This window comes from Falco cherrug, chromosome 14, assembly GCF_023634085.1.
Source record: "Falco cherrug isolate bFalChe1 chromosome 14, bFalChe1.pri, whole genome shotgun sequence".
Classification (NCBI taxonomy): domain Eukaryota; kingdom Metazoa; phylum Chordata; class Aves; order Falconiformes; family Falconidae; genus Falco; species Falco cherrug.
In genome coordinates this window covers 22129163-22143111 of record NC_073710.1, presented here as the reverse complement: position 1 = coordinate 22143111, position 13949 = coordinate 22129163, and the positions used below count along the sequence as shown (strand labels likewise).

At 39.3% G+C, this 13949-nt stretch overlaps 1 protein-coding gene across 6 annotated transcripts in view; it reads right to left on the bottom strand.

Annotated features, from left to right (window-relative positions):
• The window catches only part of NFAT5 (nuclear factor of activated T cells 5), a 75751-nt gene that overhangs the window by 7820 nt on the left and 53982 nt on the right, over positions 1–13949 (bottom strand). For 3 of the 6 annotated variants that reach the window (XM_055726394.1, XM_055726398.1, XM_014278403.3), the window contains 7 exons: positions 10616–10750; positions 10392–10444; positions 9127–9259; positions 8501–8578; positions 4898–5046; positions 1947–4386; positions 504–750 (listed from right to left, as the gene is read on the bottom strand). In XM_055726394.1, the coding sequence (XP_055582369.1) occupies positions 512–750; positions 1947–4386; positions 4898–5046; positions 8501–8578; positions 9127–9259; positions 10392–10444; positions 10616–10750 (3227 nt within the window). In that variant the 3' untranslated portion in view covers positions 504–511. The remainder of the gene's footprint in view (positions 1–503; positions 751–1946; positions 4387–4897; positions 5047–8500; positions 8579–9126; positions 9260–10391; positions 10445–10615; positions 10751–13949) is intronic. The other 3 variants (XM_055726396.1, XM_055726397.1, XM_055726395.1) reach the window with 3 other exon arrangements.

The window sequence follows — 13949 nt, the reverse complement described above, 5'->3', positions numbered from 1 at the left end:
GTTTCCTAGTAACAGCTGATCGTGTCAGCTCATTTTTAGCAAAGACTCGGCATGTGGCGTACTCTCAACAGCTGCCATATTCTACCAAAACTTGTTTTCACATTACATTATTGTAACCCAGGGGGCAACTTCAGAACAGTAGACACTTGACGTGTTATTTACTCAATAAGCCTTAAGTTTTTAACTACAGTCATATTTTGCAACTGTTTTATCTGCTGAGCTGTCAGTGATCTACTCTCCTTCCTAATAAAGTACTAGACTGTAACAACAGATGACAAAACATACCACAACTGAACAAGACCCAGCCTCAACCGTTTCATACAAATTCTGATGACTGTTTTTAATAACCCTTCATTCTCTCCACTGGTATTATGTTCTTAATTCAGCATTACTGACATTTCAGCTGACCTCTTAAAGCATGGTAATACACTCCAGAATGAAGACTCACTGAGCAAAAGTATGTGTAGCAGGGAAGAACCCAGAAACTCAAATGCATTACTTACTTGATTAATTAAAATGAGCCAGCCATATTGTTCCCCTGATTTTGCAATGACACAAGCAGATCATCTATTTTCTCAATATTCTGATTGGTTGCCATAGCCGAAGGTAGCGGAGAAGTCTCCGATATCTGCTGGGAGAGAAGCGCTGGCACTGCTGCTTGTCCTTCGCTCTGTGGCTGACCTGGCTGACTTATAGCCATCAACTCATCCGGCAACGTAGCTGGTCCAGAAGTTAGCAGCTGGCCACAGTCTGTTAGACAGCAAGGGAAGAACAAAGGATCACTTAGATTAGCTTAATACACGCAGTGAATTAGCCAGCGCCTTCACATACATCCATACTGACTATAACCTGTAGAAAGTTACATGTGCTTTTATTCACAAGACCACTGTTGCTCACCACTGCCTCAGGGTATAAGCAGAGGCTCAAGGCATACATATTGAATACACGGACTCTGCAGTAAAACCAAATGCTACTAACACCCCAAAGGACAACGCTTAGCTGGAAGTAAAGCAAAATGCACAGCATAAGGGAAGTGTTGAATATGCCCATCCTTTCTTAATAGAGAGATGTATCTTTTTCAGTTCAGCCAAGGTGTCCGCTAGCTCCTTCTACAACCTGCAAATCGAGTCTCGTCTCCTATTGTTAGCACTATCGTCAGCTTCACGGAAAGGTCTGGCTGCGGATTGCCTGATGACCAAAGAGTTCATACAGCAAAGCCCACATTCAGGTGTAACCACAGACTAAGGGCTTTCTGTCCAGGGCTTTCACAAGCTGTCACAATCATCACCTGCACCTGCTACTTCTGGAGCTTCACAGGTACGACAGGCAGCGGAAAGGATCTATGTCCCAAAGAACTGCCACAGAGGCTCAATTCAGAGATGAGATATGGAAAAGCGCAGGCTTATAAAACTAAAGGGGGTTCAAATACTCATCAATAGACGCTTTTCTGGACTATGCAGTTTCAGAAAATCTTTGCTTTTCTTCAACAACACATGGAGAAAGCCACTGCATAAATTGTGGAAACCAAATGCAGCAAGACAAAGATTAGCAGAGCTGTCCTAAGAGGGCCTAACTGTTATTTGTAACATGTGCACACATGTATTCACACGTTATTTGTGTATGTGTTATTAATAATGTCTTATATATTATTTCATATATATATACTTATTTCTATAGAGATATACACACAATTCTAAGCTGGTTTTATCACATCAATCCTAAGTGTAAGACCACTAACAGGTATTTTAGCTAAGTGTACTCATGCAAAATCAATATTCAGAGCAACACGATGAATATGTATATTCTCCACTGTAGTGCTACATCATTTATTCTAGATATATATTTAGTTTTTGTAATATCTTAGACTTGAACAATCAATTGTCTTGTGGACTCCAATTAATAGCTCTTCGAAATTCTAAACTCAGAATCAGGCACTTATCACTTACTGTTTTGAATGCCAAAAAGGAATATTCCCGATGTTTGCTGAGATGAAGCAGGAGAATTCTGCAGCTGGTTGATAGCACCTCCTCCTGTGTTGTGAAACAAAGAAGCTTGTTGCTGTGGAGGAGAAGCAGTTCCTTGCATTCCTGCCATGCTGTTTTGAGAAGAGTACATAGGAGACTGCTGCAGCTCTTGCTGGCTCATACTGTTCTGCAAGGCAGACATGGAAGCTGAAGAGATGAAGAGGGTGACTTGTTGCTCTTGAGAACTTGGCGATCCTTGGACCAACTGAATCTGGGGTGAGTTATGGAAGATGGCTGGCTGCTGTGCTTCCGCCTGGTTGGATCCAGGATTCTGAAGAGAAGACACTGTAGTCTGACTCTGGAACTGCATGGGCTGCTGCTCCTGGTTCATTGATGCCATGTTAGTCTGTGGATGAAAAATGGACTGGCCTTGTTGCTCCTGATTGGTAACTGGGTTTTGATTCGGATTGAAAATCATGTTCTGCTTTTGAGAAGCAATTGTACTCATGGCATTTTGATTACTGAACATCATGTTCTGCTGTTGTTGCTGCTGCTGTTCTTGAGACGGAGGACTACTCTGAATAGCAACTATTGAATGCTGAGGCTGGAAGATAGCTCCTTGTTGGTTCTGAGGAATTGAACTGGACTGGATGGAGCCTAATGACACTTGAGGCTGAAACAAACCTTGCTGAGCAGGCTGAGCCTGGGGCTGTTCTTGGGGAAGCATAGAACTCTGGATATGAGATATCTGTGTCTGCTGCTGGAAAGAAGTCTGCTGTTCAGTGTTTGTTGCTGTCTGAAGAGGAGAAATGGAATTTGGGCTTGTAAAGAAGGACATCTGTTCTTCCTGAGTTGCAGGGTTGCTCATTGAACTTTGGGAAAGGAACATGTTGGCAGACTGCTGGTCTTGAGGAACTGACGAGCTCTGTAATACACCCATGGCGTTCTGTGAGTGGAACATTGGAGGCTGCAGTTGGTCTGAGGAGTTAGTACTAGTCTGGTTGTGGACAATGGAATTTGGACTGTGAAAAATAGAGCCTTGTGTTTCCTGTGATATATTCTGAGTATCGCCAATAGGATTCTGAGAGTGAAAAAGCTGAGCTTGTGAATGCGGAGACTGCTGCATAAAGCTTCCCGACTGAATCGACATGATTTCTCCGCCTTGCTGGAACAGACCACCTCCTTGTTGTTGAGTTCCACTTGCCTGAACAGTCATCATGCTTTTGGTAGATGAAAAGAGATTAACTTGAGATTGACTTTCCCCACTATGCTGCATTTGAACCATCGTCTGAAACACATTACTCTGCATCTGTTTACTCTGTCCTGAAGCTTCTTCTCCATCCGCAGAATTTGATGCCTGAAACATAGCAGGTCCGTTGTTGGAGACCTGCTGCTGAGCAGTAGGAGTAGTTTCACTTCCAGAAACACCAGGAGATGAAGAGAATAATTCGCACTGCATTTGCATGTCTTCACTTGTGGATAACCCACTCATTATGTGAGAAGCCTGCTGGTAAACAGGTGACTGTTGGAGGGCTCCGTTCCCTGAAGTTGTTGAAGAGAACAAATCAGACTGCATTTGCGTTGCAGCTTGGCAAATGTTTTGTTGGATTCCTATCACCATTGCCGCAGAAGTCTCCATCGCCTGCTGCTGCTGCTGCTGCTGTTGTTGCTGCTGTTGATTGGACAATGCATTTTCAGGCTGTGAGTGAACATTTTCAGCTCGTCCAGGCAAAAGGTTCTCTGCTCTGGAATGGACAGCTGTGTCTGATGAGGAAAATATCCCGGGATTTACACTATTTTGTATCTGGCTAACTTGCTGAAAGATATCTGCATTTAGCTGATCTTGAACATCCTCACTGTTGTCTGAACCAGAAAACAGAACAGAAGATAACTGCTGTTGAGCTTCCAATACCTGTTGCACCAAGTCAACATTTCTGTTGCTGCCAGTGGCAGTGTTTGTTGGATAATTTCCAGCTTGCAGTTGCTGTATAGTGTTCTGCAGCTGACTCACGCCACTTGCTGATGAGAAAATACTGGATGAAATCTGTTGCTGCAATGCCTGTGCTGGTTCTGAGAGTGTAGACTGTTGTTGTTGTGATGCATCAGTTAATTGTGACAAAGTGACTACTGTGCCATCTGATTGCAAGACTTCCCTGGTTTGGGAATCTCTTGTTTGGAACTGTGCAGCTTGCTGCAATAATGCATCACTGTTCTGCAGCTGACCCGGAGCAGAGACTGCTGAAAAGCTACCAGGCTGGGAAATGTCCTGCGTTTGGATAGTAGTTAATGTCTCTGGATTATACACCTTCTGCTGCATTTGTTGCTGGTTTTCATTTTCAGAAGGTAAATGGGAAGCAGAAGTTGATATGCCAGACATACTGTTTTCCAATGTTTGTTGAGTTGGTCCAACCACACTTGAAGCCTGGAAAGTGCAACACATTAAGCAATCTGTAAGCTTACTCAGGTTTATGCTTATAAAATTTCCACCAATCCACTATGTTCAAGAAAGATCAGACAGAAGATCTGATGTATCTCTCCACACATAACCAAACATATAAGCAAATGGCTAGCAGTGGAAATGCTACTTTTCAAGGAAGGGGCTACGGTACAATTTAACAAAAGTGATGCTAGGAAGTGATTACAATAAAATTCCTACAGTAACTTACTAGTTCTGTGTCACAGGACAAAGAACAATTCATCATAGTACCACTAACCAATCAATCACTCTGTTTGAAAGTAACATCTTGTTCCAGCATTCAAAGGAAATCGTCTGTTATTTTAATCATGCTCTGTTGTCACGTTATACCCCGACGGATCTCAGACATGACACTGTTCCTGTGTGTTACTCTTGCAACTGTTAGAATGTGGGCTAATGGGTAATAATGTAACTAAGACTATTAAAGCTACTGTCTTCAGATCACTATCAAACTTACCTTGAAGACAGGGGGAGATCTTTTTTCTGCACTTACTTCCATTGGAGCCACATCTTCACTCTTAATCATACTGCTTGGCATGAGTGGAGTTATCAAGGCACTAGGAAGAATGTTCACCTTCTCCAGGTTACAACCAGTGGCCTTCGCTGCTGCCATCACAAATAAAAAAAGAAGGGCAACGGAGCGTTAACATTCACTAGGCAAAGAGTGGGTTTCTGGTGGTGCCTGCTTCCCGTTTCACTTTTCAGTTCCACCATAAGAGCTCTCATCCTCATCTAAGACACCAATACGCAGAGGGATCATTGCAAACATTTGAATACTTCAAATACTTGGAATACTACAGATAATCCTAGAAAACCTGAAACTTTCAACAGTTATTTTTAAGACTAACAGCAATGCTGTATTTTGATTTCCTTCCATTTCGTATCTTTCTAGACCAGGACAGCCATCCACCAACCGCCTGAACTACAAACTAACAGCTTAAGACATCTGTCCACAAATTATCAGGTTTTAAACTTTACTGCACTTTAAGTGTACAACTTCTCTATTTAATTTTGAAAAATGTCTGCTTTCAGATAACCATATGAACAGAATGCTCAAAGCATTTAGACTCTACTTTTGTTCTGCTAAAGGACTAATCAAGCAAAAACTTGATAAATCTGCATGTCAGCTCTGTAGCAAGAGCAAGTTGTTATTCTGCCTTTGCAGAACCTATATTGTCTATCTTTTTTAATGTAGAAAGCTGGCTTCTTAAAATTAATTAGATCTTTTTAGTTTTAATTTTTCCCGATCCACACAAAAAATATTACATAAACTGAGATCTTTGCTGTAAATGAATCATACTGCCTTGATTTCAAATACTGCTGAAATTGAGCTTAAAACAAATCCATGGCAAAGCCGGTAAAAAACATAGTTCCGTAAGTACTTATAAGTAAATTAAAGAATTAATCGTCAACATAAAGCAACAGATCTCCAGGCTTTAAACAAATTTAGATCTTACAATAACATGGCAGTAAATTTTCTGCAAATTTCTATCAAGAGTATGCCACGTCCTCAGTTACAGTCCTCGTGTGTTTACTCTATGTAAAACCAAAGATTCTCTCCCGAAATGTTATTTTCTCTCTTCAGCAATAAATTATCAGCCATCAGTATGGCAACAGTTGTCAATATACTGACACCCAAATAAACTCTTTCCCTCCTGTTAACTCACAGGTTTGGGGTGGCTCCAGAAATACAAGCCCCGTGACCTGATGTGCTGGGCTGTGCTGCTGGCAGGGAACACAATTTGAATGAAACTACTCTAAAATACACCGACTTCAGGACAGCTAGTCATACAGCACATTTAAAGACACCAGTTAATATTTTTCTATACTGTAGTCACTATTTATAAGCTTTTCTCTTCTATGTGCTTAATCATGTTGTGTTCATCAGAAACAATAAAAAAATTATCTAAGCAATTTTAAAAAACCCCAATGGTATACAGATTAGGTACTAGCAATGCTACGTTCATTCACGGTGATGTATTTGCTTGAAAGAATGAAAAAAAGAAGGGAGATTAATAATGAAAAAGAAGTTTCAAAAGCAGAGGAACACCTGATTTTGTACTATGTTTTTGTAATACACTTCGTTGAGAACTTCTGAATAGTTACCACCAATACCAAGACATACACACCCCTCTTTCCATTTACTCGCGAACTGGAAGCTGAAACCACCATTAACCACTTAAAAAAATGGTCCAGTGCTACTTCATTGTTGGAAGGCAAAGACCCGAACTACATAGTTGTCCATGTATCTCCATCTCCTTCAAGTTTTACAGAACAGCTTAGAATTATAGATTTGTTGTCTTGAAATGTAACTTGTCATTCAAGTCTGTCAAATCTGCGGACTCTAAAAACATTAGAGCTAAGAATCTGTACTGGCTTTGGGAAGTCACGTTTTGGCTTTTTTACATACACAGGTGTTTTAATAGAAATTATTTTAATAAATATTCAGAGATACCAGAGACAAAGATTAAAATTGCCTGTGATAGGAAGAGAAAGGCCCTGCAGCAAAACGCCTAACTGTACATGTGTCCAGCAACAACAGTTCTTTCTATTTGGCCAGGACTGCTGGAAATGATGCCACTTAAGAAACTGTGAATTCTAGGATTTCGCTCCCAGTGAAAGGAAACAGCAAGGAAGTAGCATCCCACTGGATTCCCACCTGGTCTTTATCAATTCAGAACTGTGAGGAAGGACAGGCTGGGAAATATCCAGAGACAAAGTACACAAAGCAGACAAAATTGTCTGACTTTAGTTCATGATCAACCTAGAGTAGAAGAGGTACAGGAATGATTGTCAGAAAAAGAGCTGGCTAGCAGAAAACCCACACAAGAAAGTAAATTAAGATTTATCACATTAAATGTGATAAATTAAATGGAGGACATGAAGTAACAGAAATAGCACGCTGTGTTCTTATGAACAGCAGATGTTCTCCTGAAGCAGTTGGTCTCTTCCCTTGGTTAAGCCTCCATACTAGATTAGATGGATGTCAGGCTTGCCCTGATACAGTAGTTATTTTCCTCATCTTTTTAATCTCGCTACTAGAAGCCTAACCAGCCTTTTTATCAGCTTCTTCATTGCCCTAAATATTTTTGCATATTTCTCCCCCAAATACTCTCTGCAGGTTTAAACTCATCGTATCTTGTATTATCCTCCCTAACAAGCTGAAAGTCAACTTGTAAATATATCCCCTGCCAAGACCAAGCTATTAACTTCAAACATGAGCTTCATGATTTTAACCTGGAGCTATGGATTCCTATCAAACTTGTGATCACACTGTGCATTTGCTTACCTTTCAACCTGCTTTCACCAGAGCAGGCTATGGAAATTTCCACTAACCTTTGCACACTACCATAGTTTTAACAGTCAAGTAAGAAACATTTCCTTCCTCTATTTCAATATTTGAAGGATCAATTCACTTCACACTTAAAAACCAAGCAAACCCAAAACTTGGTCCCTTAGAACAAAACGACAAACTTTGCACGGACAGAATGGTCGGGCAGGGGTGGGGGGGAAGCCCTCCCTGAAGGGAGTAAGTTAAAATTGCCAGAATTAGCGTTCTTCACTAGACCCACTGAACGCAGTCTTACAACACCACCGGACAGCTTCCAAAAAATACCAAGTTGGCATCTTTGTATTTTTCAGTGCTCAGTTCTTCCCCACCACCACCTTTACATGTGTTTTTTCTTAAATTAAGACTACACAGTTTCTAAATCCTTTGTACTAACTACCATCTTAGGCTTCTTTCTTTTTTCTTCTTCACTTGCAAGCATATTAAAGGAAGATTAGACTGCAGGGCCTGAAGCACAAAAAATGAAACTATTTCTTTTTAATATTATTTTTTGCAAAGTTATTGTTCTATACTGTTCATGTTACAATATACTTAAAGGAATACTGTTATAAAGTAAAATATTCAGAATCAGAAAACAAACCTCACTGTAAGAATATGGCCAGATTTCACAAGTACACTTATTTTCAACAGGATGTCTGATTCATTCCTCCAAATTTGGGCAAGAATTTATGGTTAAATTATTAATAACAATGATAAGAATCAATTTAGTACCTTTTATAGCCTCTTCAAAAGAACAATGTTGGGCTGGGCTGGAGATTTCCTTCTTCACATTAACATTCAGAGTACCAGCTGTTGAGACAAAACACATTGAGAACTTCCTTATGTTAAAACAACAAACAAGCAAAAAAAACCAAAGCAAACCAAAACAGTTACTTATATCTTAAAGAAATAAAGGTCCTCTGAAAACCACACAAACTTTGCAGTGTGTATTGTAAATCAATAAATAAACAAACAAAAAGACATGATATTGTCAAACTTCAACTTTCCTTAGGATAAAGCTTGGTGCTATCTTTTGTTTGCATTTGGTGCACTGTATGCAATATGTATACTTTTTTCGTGCTCGGTTCATTTTGAGCCTTATACTAGAAATGGATGCTACTTTGTAAGAACACCTGTCTCCATGCAGCTGAAATTTGAGATACTTGCCACATAAACGAGAAAAGCAAAGCCTCTAGATTTTATTACCTAACAGAGCAAACCTCACCAGCAAGAGGCGTTTGAAAAGATCCACGTTACTTAACAGTTCTGTTGTATGGACTAAACACTACGAAATCAGAAATGAGATGCTTAGCAGGTAAAACTGCCCATTCCTTCTTCCAGTTCTCAGTTTTACATACATGTATCTGGAGTGTACGTAAATGGTTGCACATCATGTGATCTTCCAGCATTGGTAACCACATATATTCCCACAGAAACAGCTGAGGTTATTTGCTGGTCATGATATGGTGGCACCTTCACAATAAGGTGGTTCTGCAATGCAAAAATAATTTTGAAAATAAGACATTAGAAACTGTATTTCATCACTATTGAGCTTAATTGTATTTACATCCATCAAACAGAGAGAGTGATCACCACAAAGAACAAAGACATTGGGGGAAACATCAAGTCACATTTTCAGTGAAATAAACTGATAACTAACCTGTGCCACAAGAGAGATTTGAATTATCTGCCTATACAATGCTCACTGGCAGTTTATAACTCAAACGGAAGGTGCAGAAAGGAAAGACATGAAGTCCAGTACTTTAAACATAAGCTTATGCCTAACATGCCTTACTGAACTGCAGTTTGCCATCACATTCTGCTGGACTCAGACACTTCGCTGTTGTGCTGAATCAGGTCTTTGTATTCAGCATGAACAGATGGAGGGTGCAGTTTCATGTCACACCTAAGAGGATTTAACGCTGAGCAGACATCAAAAAATAGGCCTGCAATCATTCATCAACAGTAAGAGTGATTAGTGATCTGTCTATTCCCCAACTACCTGTCTACCCTGCTAGAAGTAAGAAACAATTTCTACACCAGTGCCTGCATGGAATACTGCCTTCAGAGGTGGGAGCAAGATGACATTTGTCGGACATCATTTACGTCTAATAATTTCTCTAATTTCAGTCCAATAGTCCATAAAGACACTCTGTGTGTCAAAAAAACCCACAACCCAGCACCAAATACTTCGCAAAACATTTCAGAGTGGAACAGAAATTCAGCCAGGTACAAAGACTATGGCGTACATACAATCTATTTCCACTCAGTAGTAATCTAATGTGTCCTTAGGAAAGCTACTGGAAAAATTGTATTAGGCCTTTTAATTACACTGTAGGGCAAAGACTTGCTCACCAAGTTCATATACCACACTCCTACTGTGGTATACACGGCATACTGTGGTACCTAAGTTCTCAGTTAGAAACTGAACAATTATACTTGTATAAATCCAAAACAATTATATTCTACCAGACTCACTGAAAAACCTATTAGAAGAAAAGGAATATTATTTCTAGAAATGCAGAGGAAGAGGGAAAGGCTTATTTGATTTTTCTTCAGAAATACAGTTGGAGTCCTTTTTTAAAAAAAAAAAGTAATAACAATAATAATAATACAGAAGTACCTGATGAAATAATTCCATGTCTATTTCAGCTTCTGCCTTCCAAGAATTCTCATCTAAATGAAAGTTGAAAAGAATAATTTATTGCATATCCATATAAATCAATTCATTTTAGTGCCTTTGATTCTGCTGCTCAGTTTGCTCTCTAAAGCTAAACTTTATCAACCAACATAAACCCAAACATCATGCCAAAGAGCATGCCAAGCCATTATTACTTTCACACTAACCAGAAACATTCTCTTGGAAAATCACTTTTGTTCCCTTTAGAAAGTTCTTGCCAATCAGAAAAACTTCCTCTTCACCCTTCACTGAACAACTGTGCAGACTTTTCTTTAGGATCTCTGGAACTCCTGCTGGTTGAGCTGCAATTGAAAAAAAACCCGCAGTTTGAAATCAAGAAAATATCAACAGCAAAAACAAAAAGCTTTTACTTACAGCAGAATAAAGGAAAGAACAAAATAATTCTTGAGCTTCTTCCTTTACTATATCATTCATGATGAAACTTTTCAGAAGACAACCGTTTCTATCATTCCTACACTAAATAGAATGACCTCAATAAAAATCACATTTAGGTAAATAAATGATCCACTAATCTTTTCCCTTTTCTCCTGCATTTATTAAATCTGCACAACAAAACTTTTAGTGCTGGAGCTAAATCTCAAGAAGGGTTCAGAAGGAAAGAAAATTTGGTTCTGTAATCTCCTGGCCTAAAGAGCAATAAACGAATGCATCAGCCCTCAGACACAGCTGAAGCACACCTTCAAATTTATTCTTAAGGTCATAAAAACTTATTTTTTTTTAATGAAGTTTATTTCGTTCTGTTGTGCAAAAAGGTAGAAGTAGTAATTCCTGTATTACCTGTTTTTTTACAGATTTTTTTTTTTTTTTTAGTAGACACAGCTGTCTGGCTGGTGCAAGAACTAACCCAAGGCTTTGAGCAACCTGGGCGAGTGGCAGGTGTCCCTGCCCATGGCAGGGGGCTGGAACTAGGTGACATTTATGGTTCCTTCCAACCCAACCCATTCCATGATTCTATGACTTTCTAGATGCATGTATTTCAGCTAATACAAATCCTTGCAAGAGTCGTGTCTCTGTAGTTAGGATTATAGCGATTTATAGCCCATAAACCAGCCAAGAGACCGTGGCTGACAGCTACACATCCCTGGAAACCTCTGCCTCAGCCAGCGACTCGGGTGAAGTTTCACATAACGCAGATTACAGTCTTTGCTGCAAACTATTTCTATGCTTTTTAAAGCATAGAACAAAGAAGACCATGTGTGTTAAATGAAAATGAGCACCAAATAATTCAAGTGGACATTCATTTTAAAATAATATACTTTGCACATTTAGTATAAATTAATTCCACTTTCTAATACAGGTTTCTTAACAACCTTTTCTATTCACCATAAAATCCTAGGGGCATAAGCTTGTACTTGTGCTTTGCACTTACATGGCCCACTTTCAGTGTTTAGTAACAATATTCTCTGGGCTTAGCACACAGAAGAACATACATTCTGTAGCACTCCAAATTATTTAATGACCTTTCGGAAAGGATTTTTCTACAACTGTTGCAGCGGGTTCCTAGGCAACCATTACGCAACGACTAAATATGCTCAAGGCACATGAACTTCTGAAAAGAGTAACTGGATTTAGGTTTGCTAGCAAGTTAACAAAGCCTATTTAAAACATAGACCTTAAATAAAGAGCCTGCATCCACTTAATGTCTTTCCTACGGTTTTAGGAACATAATTGCAACTTTGATGGCAATAGTAGTTATCAAACCCAACATGAACAGGCTCTGATGAGTGAAAATGCAAACCTTAATATGAGAAGGTACAGTATGCATCTGTAGTAAAATGTATGCAGCAAACAAATCAGCTGTAACGTGCCTGAGGAGATGATTTATATTAACAAATAACTCAATAAACAGTAAATTGATGCCATATTGATCAGCCAGTATTAGCATTATTTGGTTGGCTAAGGTCTACTGCAAGTCACTGTAACTTTGGAGTAAGTTAAGACAGCAGAAGCACAGAATCCTGGAAAGCAAGCCTGGAAAGAGCCTCAAGAATTCCCTCTCAACCTTCACATCGTGAGCAGTTTTACCCACATCACTCCTCAAAGACACAAGTCTAACCAGAGTATTTTGTTTCTTTGTTTTACACTTCGAGCAATGGAGATGCTATAAAATTCCTGGGCAATCTCTTAGCAACTCATACAATTAGCAAGATTTTCTTAGCAACTGACCAAACCCCAGCTTGTTAAAAACAAAACAAATTTACTCTTCACAGTTTTGGGTTTGGGTTTGGCGGTGTTTTCTTTTTAGAATGGAAGAATAGCTTGCTTCCTTCTTTCCTTCTTCCTTTTCTTCTAATGGCCCTTAGCATGTCATCCCTCTCATATATTCTGCTTTTAATCACTGCCCACATCTCAAAATGTAGCTACTAATGTTATGGGTATAAAAGGGATGCATTCAGCCATGAGAGCATGAAGACTAGAAGGGACCCTCACAAAAATACTGGAATGGCCTTACCAACAAGCTAAGCAGGAAGTGCACCAAATACAGCTTTTTTTTTTTTTTTTTTTTTTTTTTTTAGCTAAACAGCCTATTTTAAAATCGGTCTCTAAACCATCTCAGACTCTCAGCTTCCACTTAAAATAGCCAGTTTTGGATTGTTATATGTTTAAGAAAACACCAGATGATTTCCATTCCCATTTCTGCTATGATTTAAATAATTTTCCCTTTAACCACTAAGTTAACGATATAAACAAAATGTATACAGAAACAGCTTTTTGAAAATTTATAGAAAATGTTTTTTTCTTACATCTGAAAATTAGGATCAGATCCTACGATGCTATACTGACTGAAATGGAGCTATGGAGACAACCATATTTCTAGCAAATGTACTTACGTATATTTCCAATAACATAAATGCATAAATCTGAGAACCCCACTAGTTTAAAAAACACTGGAAAAAGAAAGATCTAGCAAAAAACAGCAGGAGGAAGAGGAAAAAAAAGTGATGAGAACACCTCAAGCTGACCCTTCTGGAAAAGCCACCCAAAATCAAACTATTGCCTAAAGCCTAGCACACGGCTGAAGATAGGAGGAGAGTCCTCCCCTGCCTCATCAGGACACGTCTTTGGTTATCAGCCTTTTCAGGGTTTGTGCAGAGTTCCTGCTCTCCCCAAGCCTTGCAGAGGCATTCTCTGAGACAGTAGAATACTGGAAGGGGAGACGGGCTACATGCCACATCTGCCAAATCGCCTGTTGCCTGCAGCACTGGAATCGCACAGTGGTATCTGATGTGGAAGCTCACATGTTTTTAATTATCTCCTCTTGCAATCTGTTCTTTCACTGGCAACAAAGCTCCAGTTTCTGATGAGTTGAATAGGAGCCCTGACACAATATGTACTGACAGCATTTAGGAAAAAAAACCAACACACACACACAAAAAAAAAAACCAAACCACCTTTCTATACAACGGAAAGAAGACAACACAAGCAACCAGGAGCTTGCATATTCACACTGTGCTCCACGCATGGAGAAAAACCTCTTCT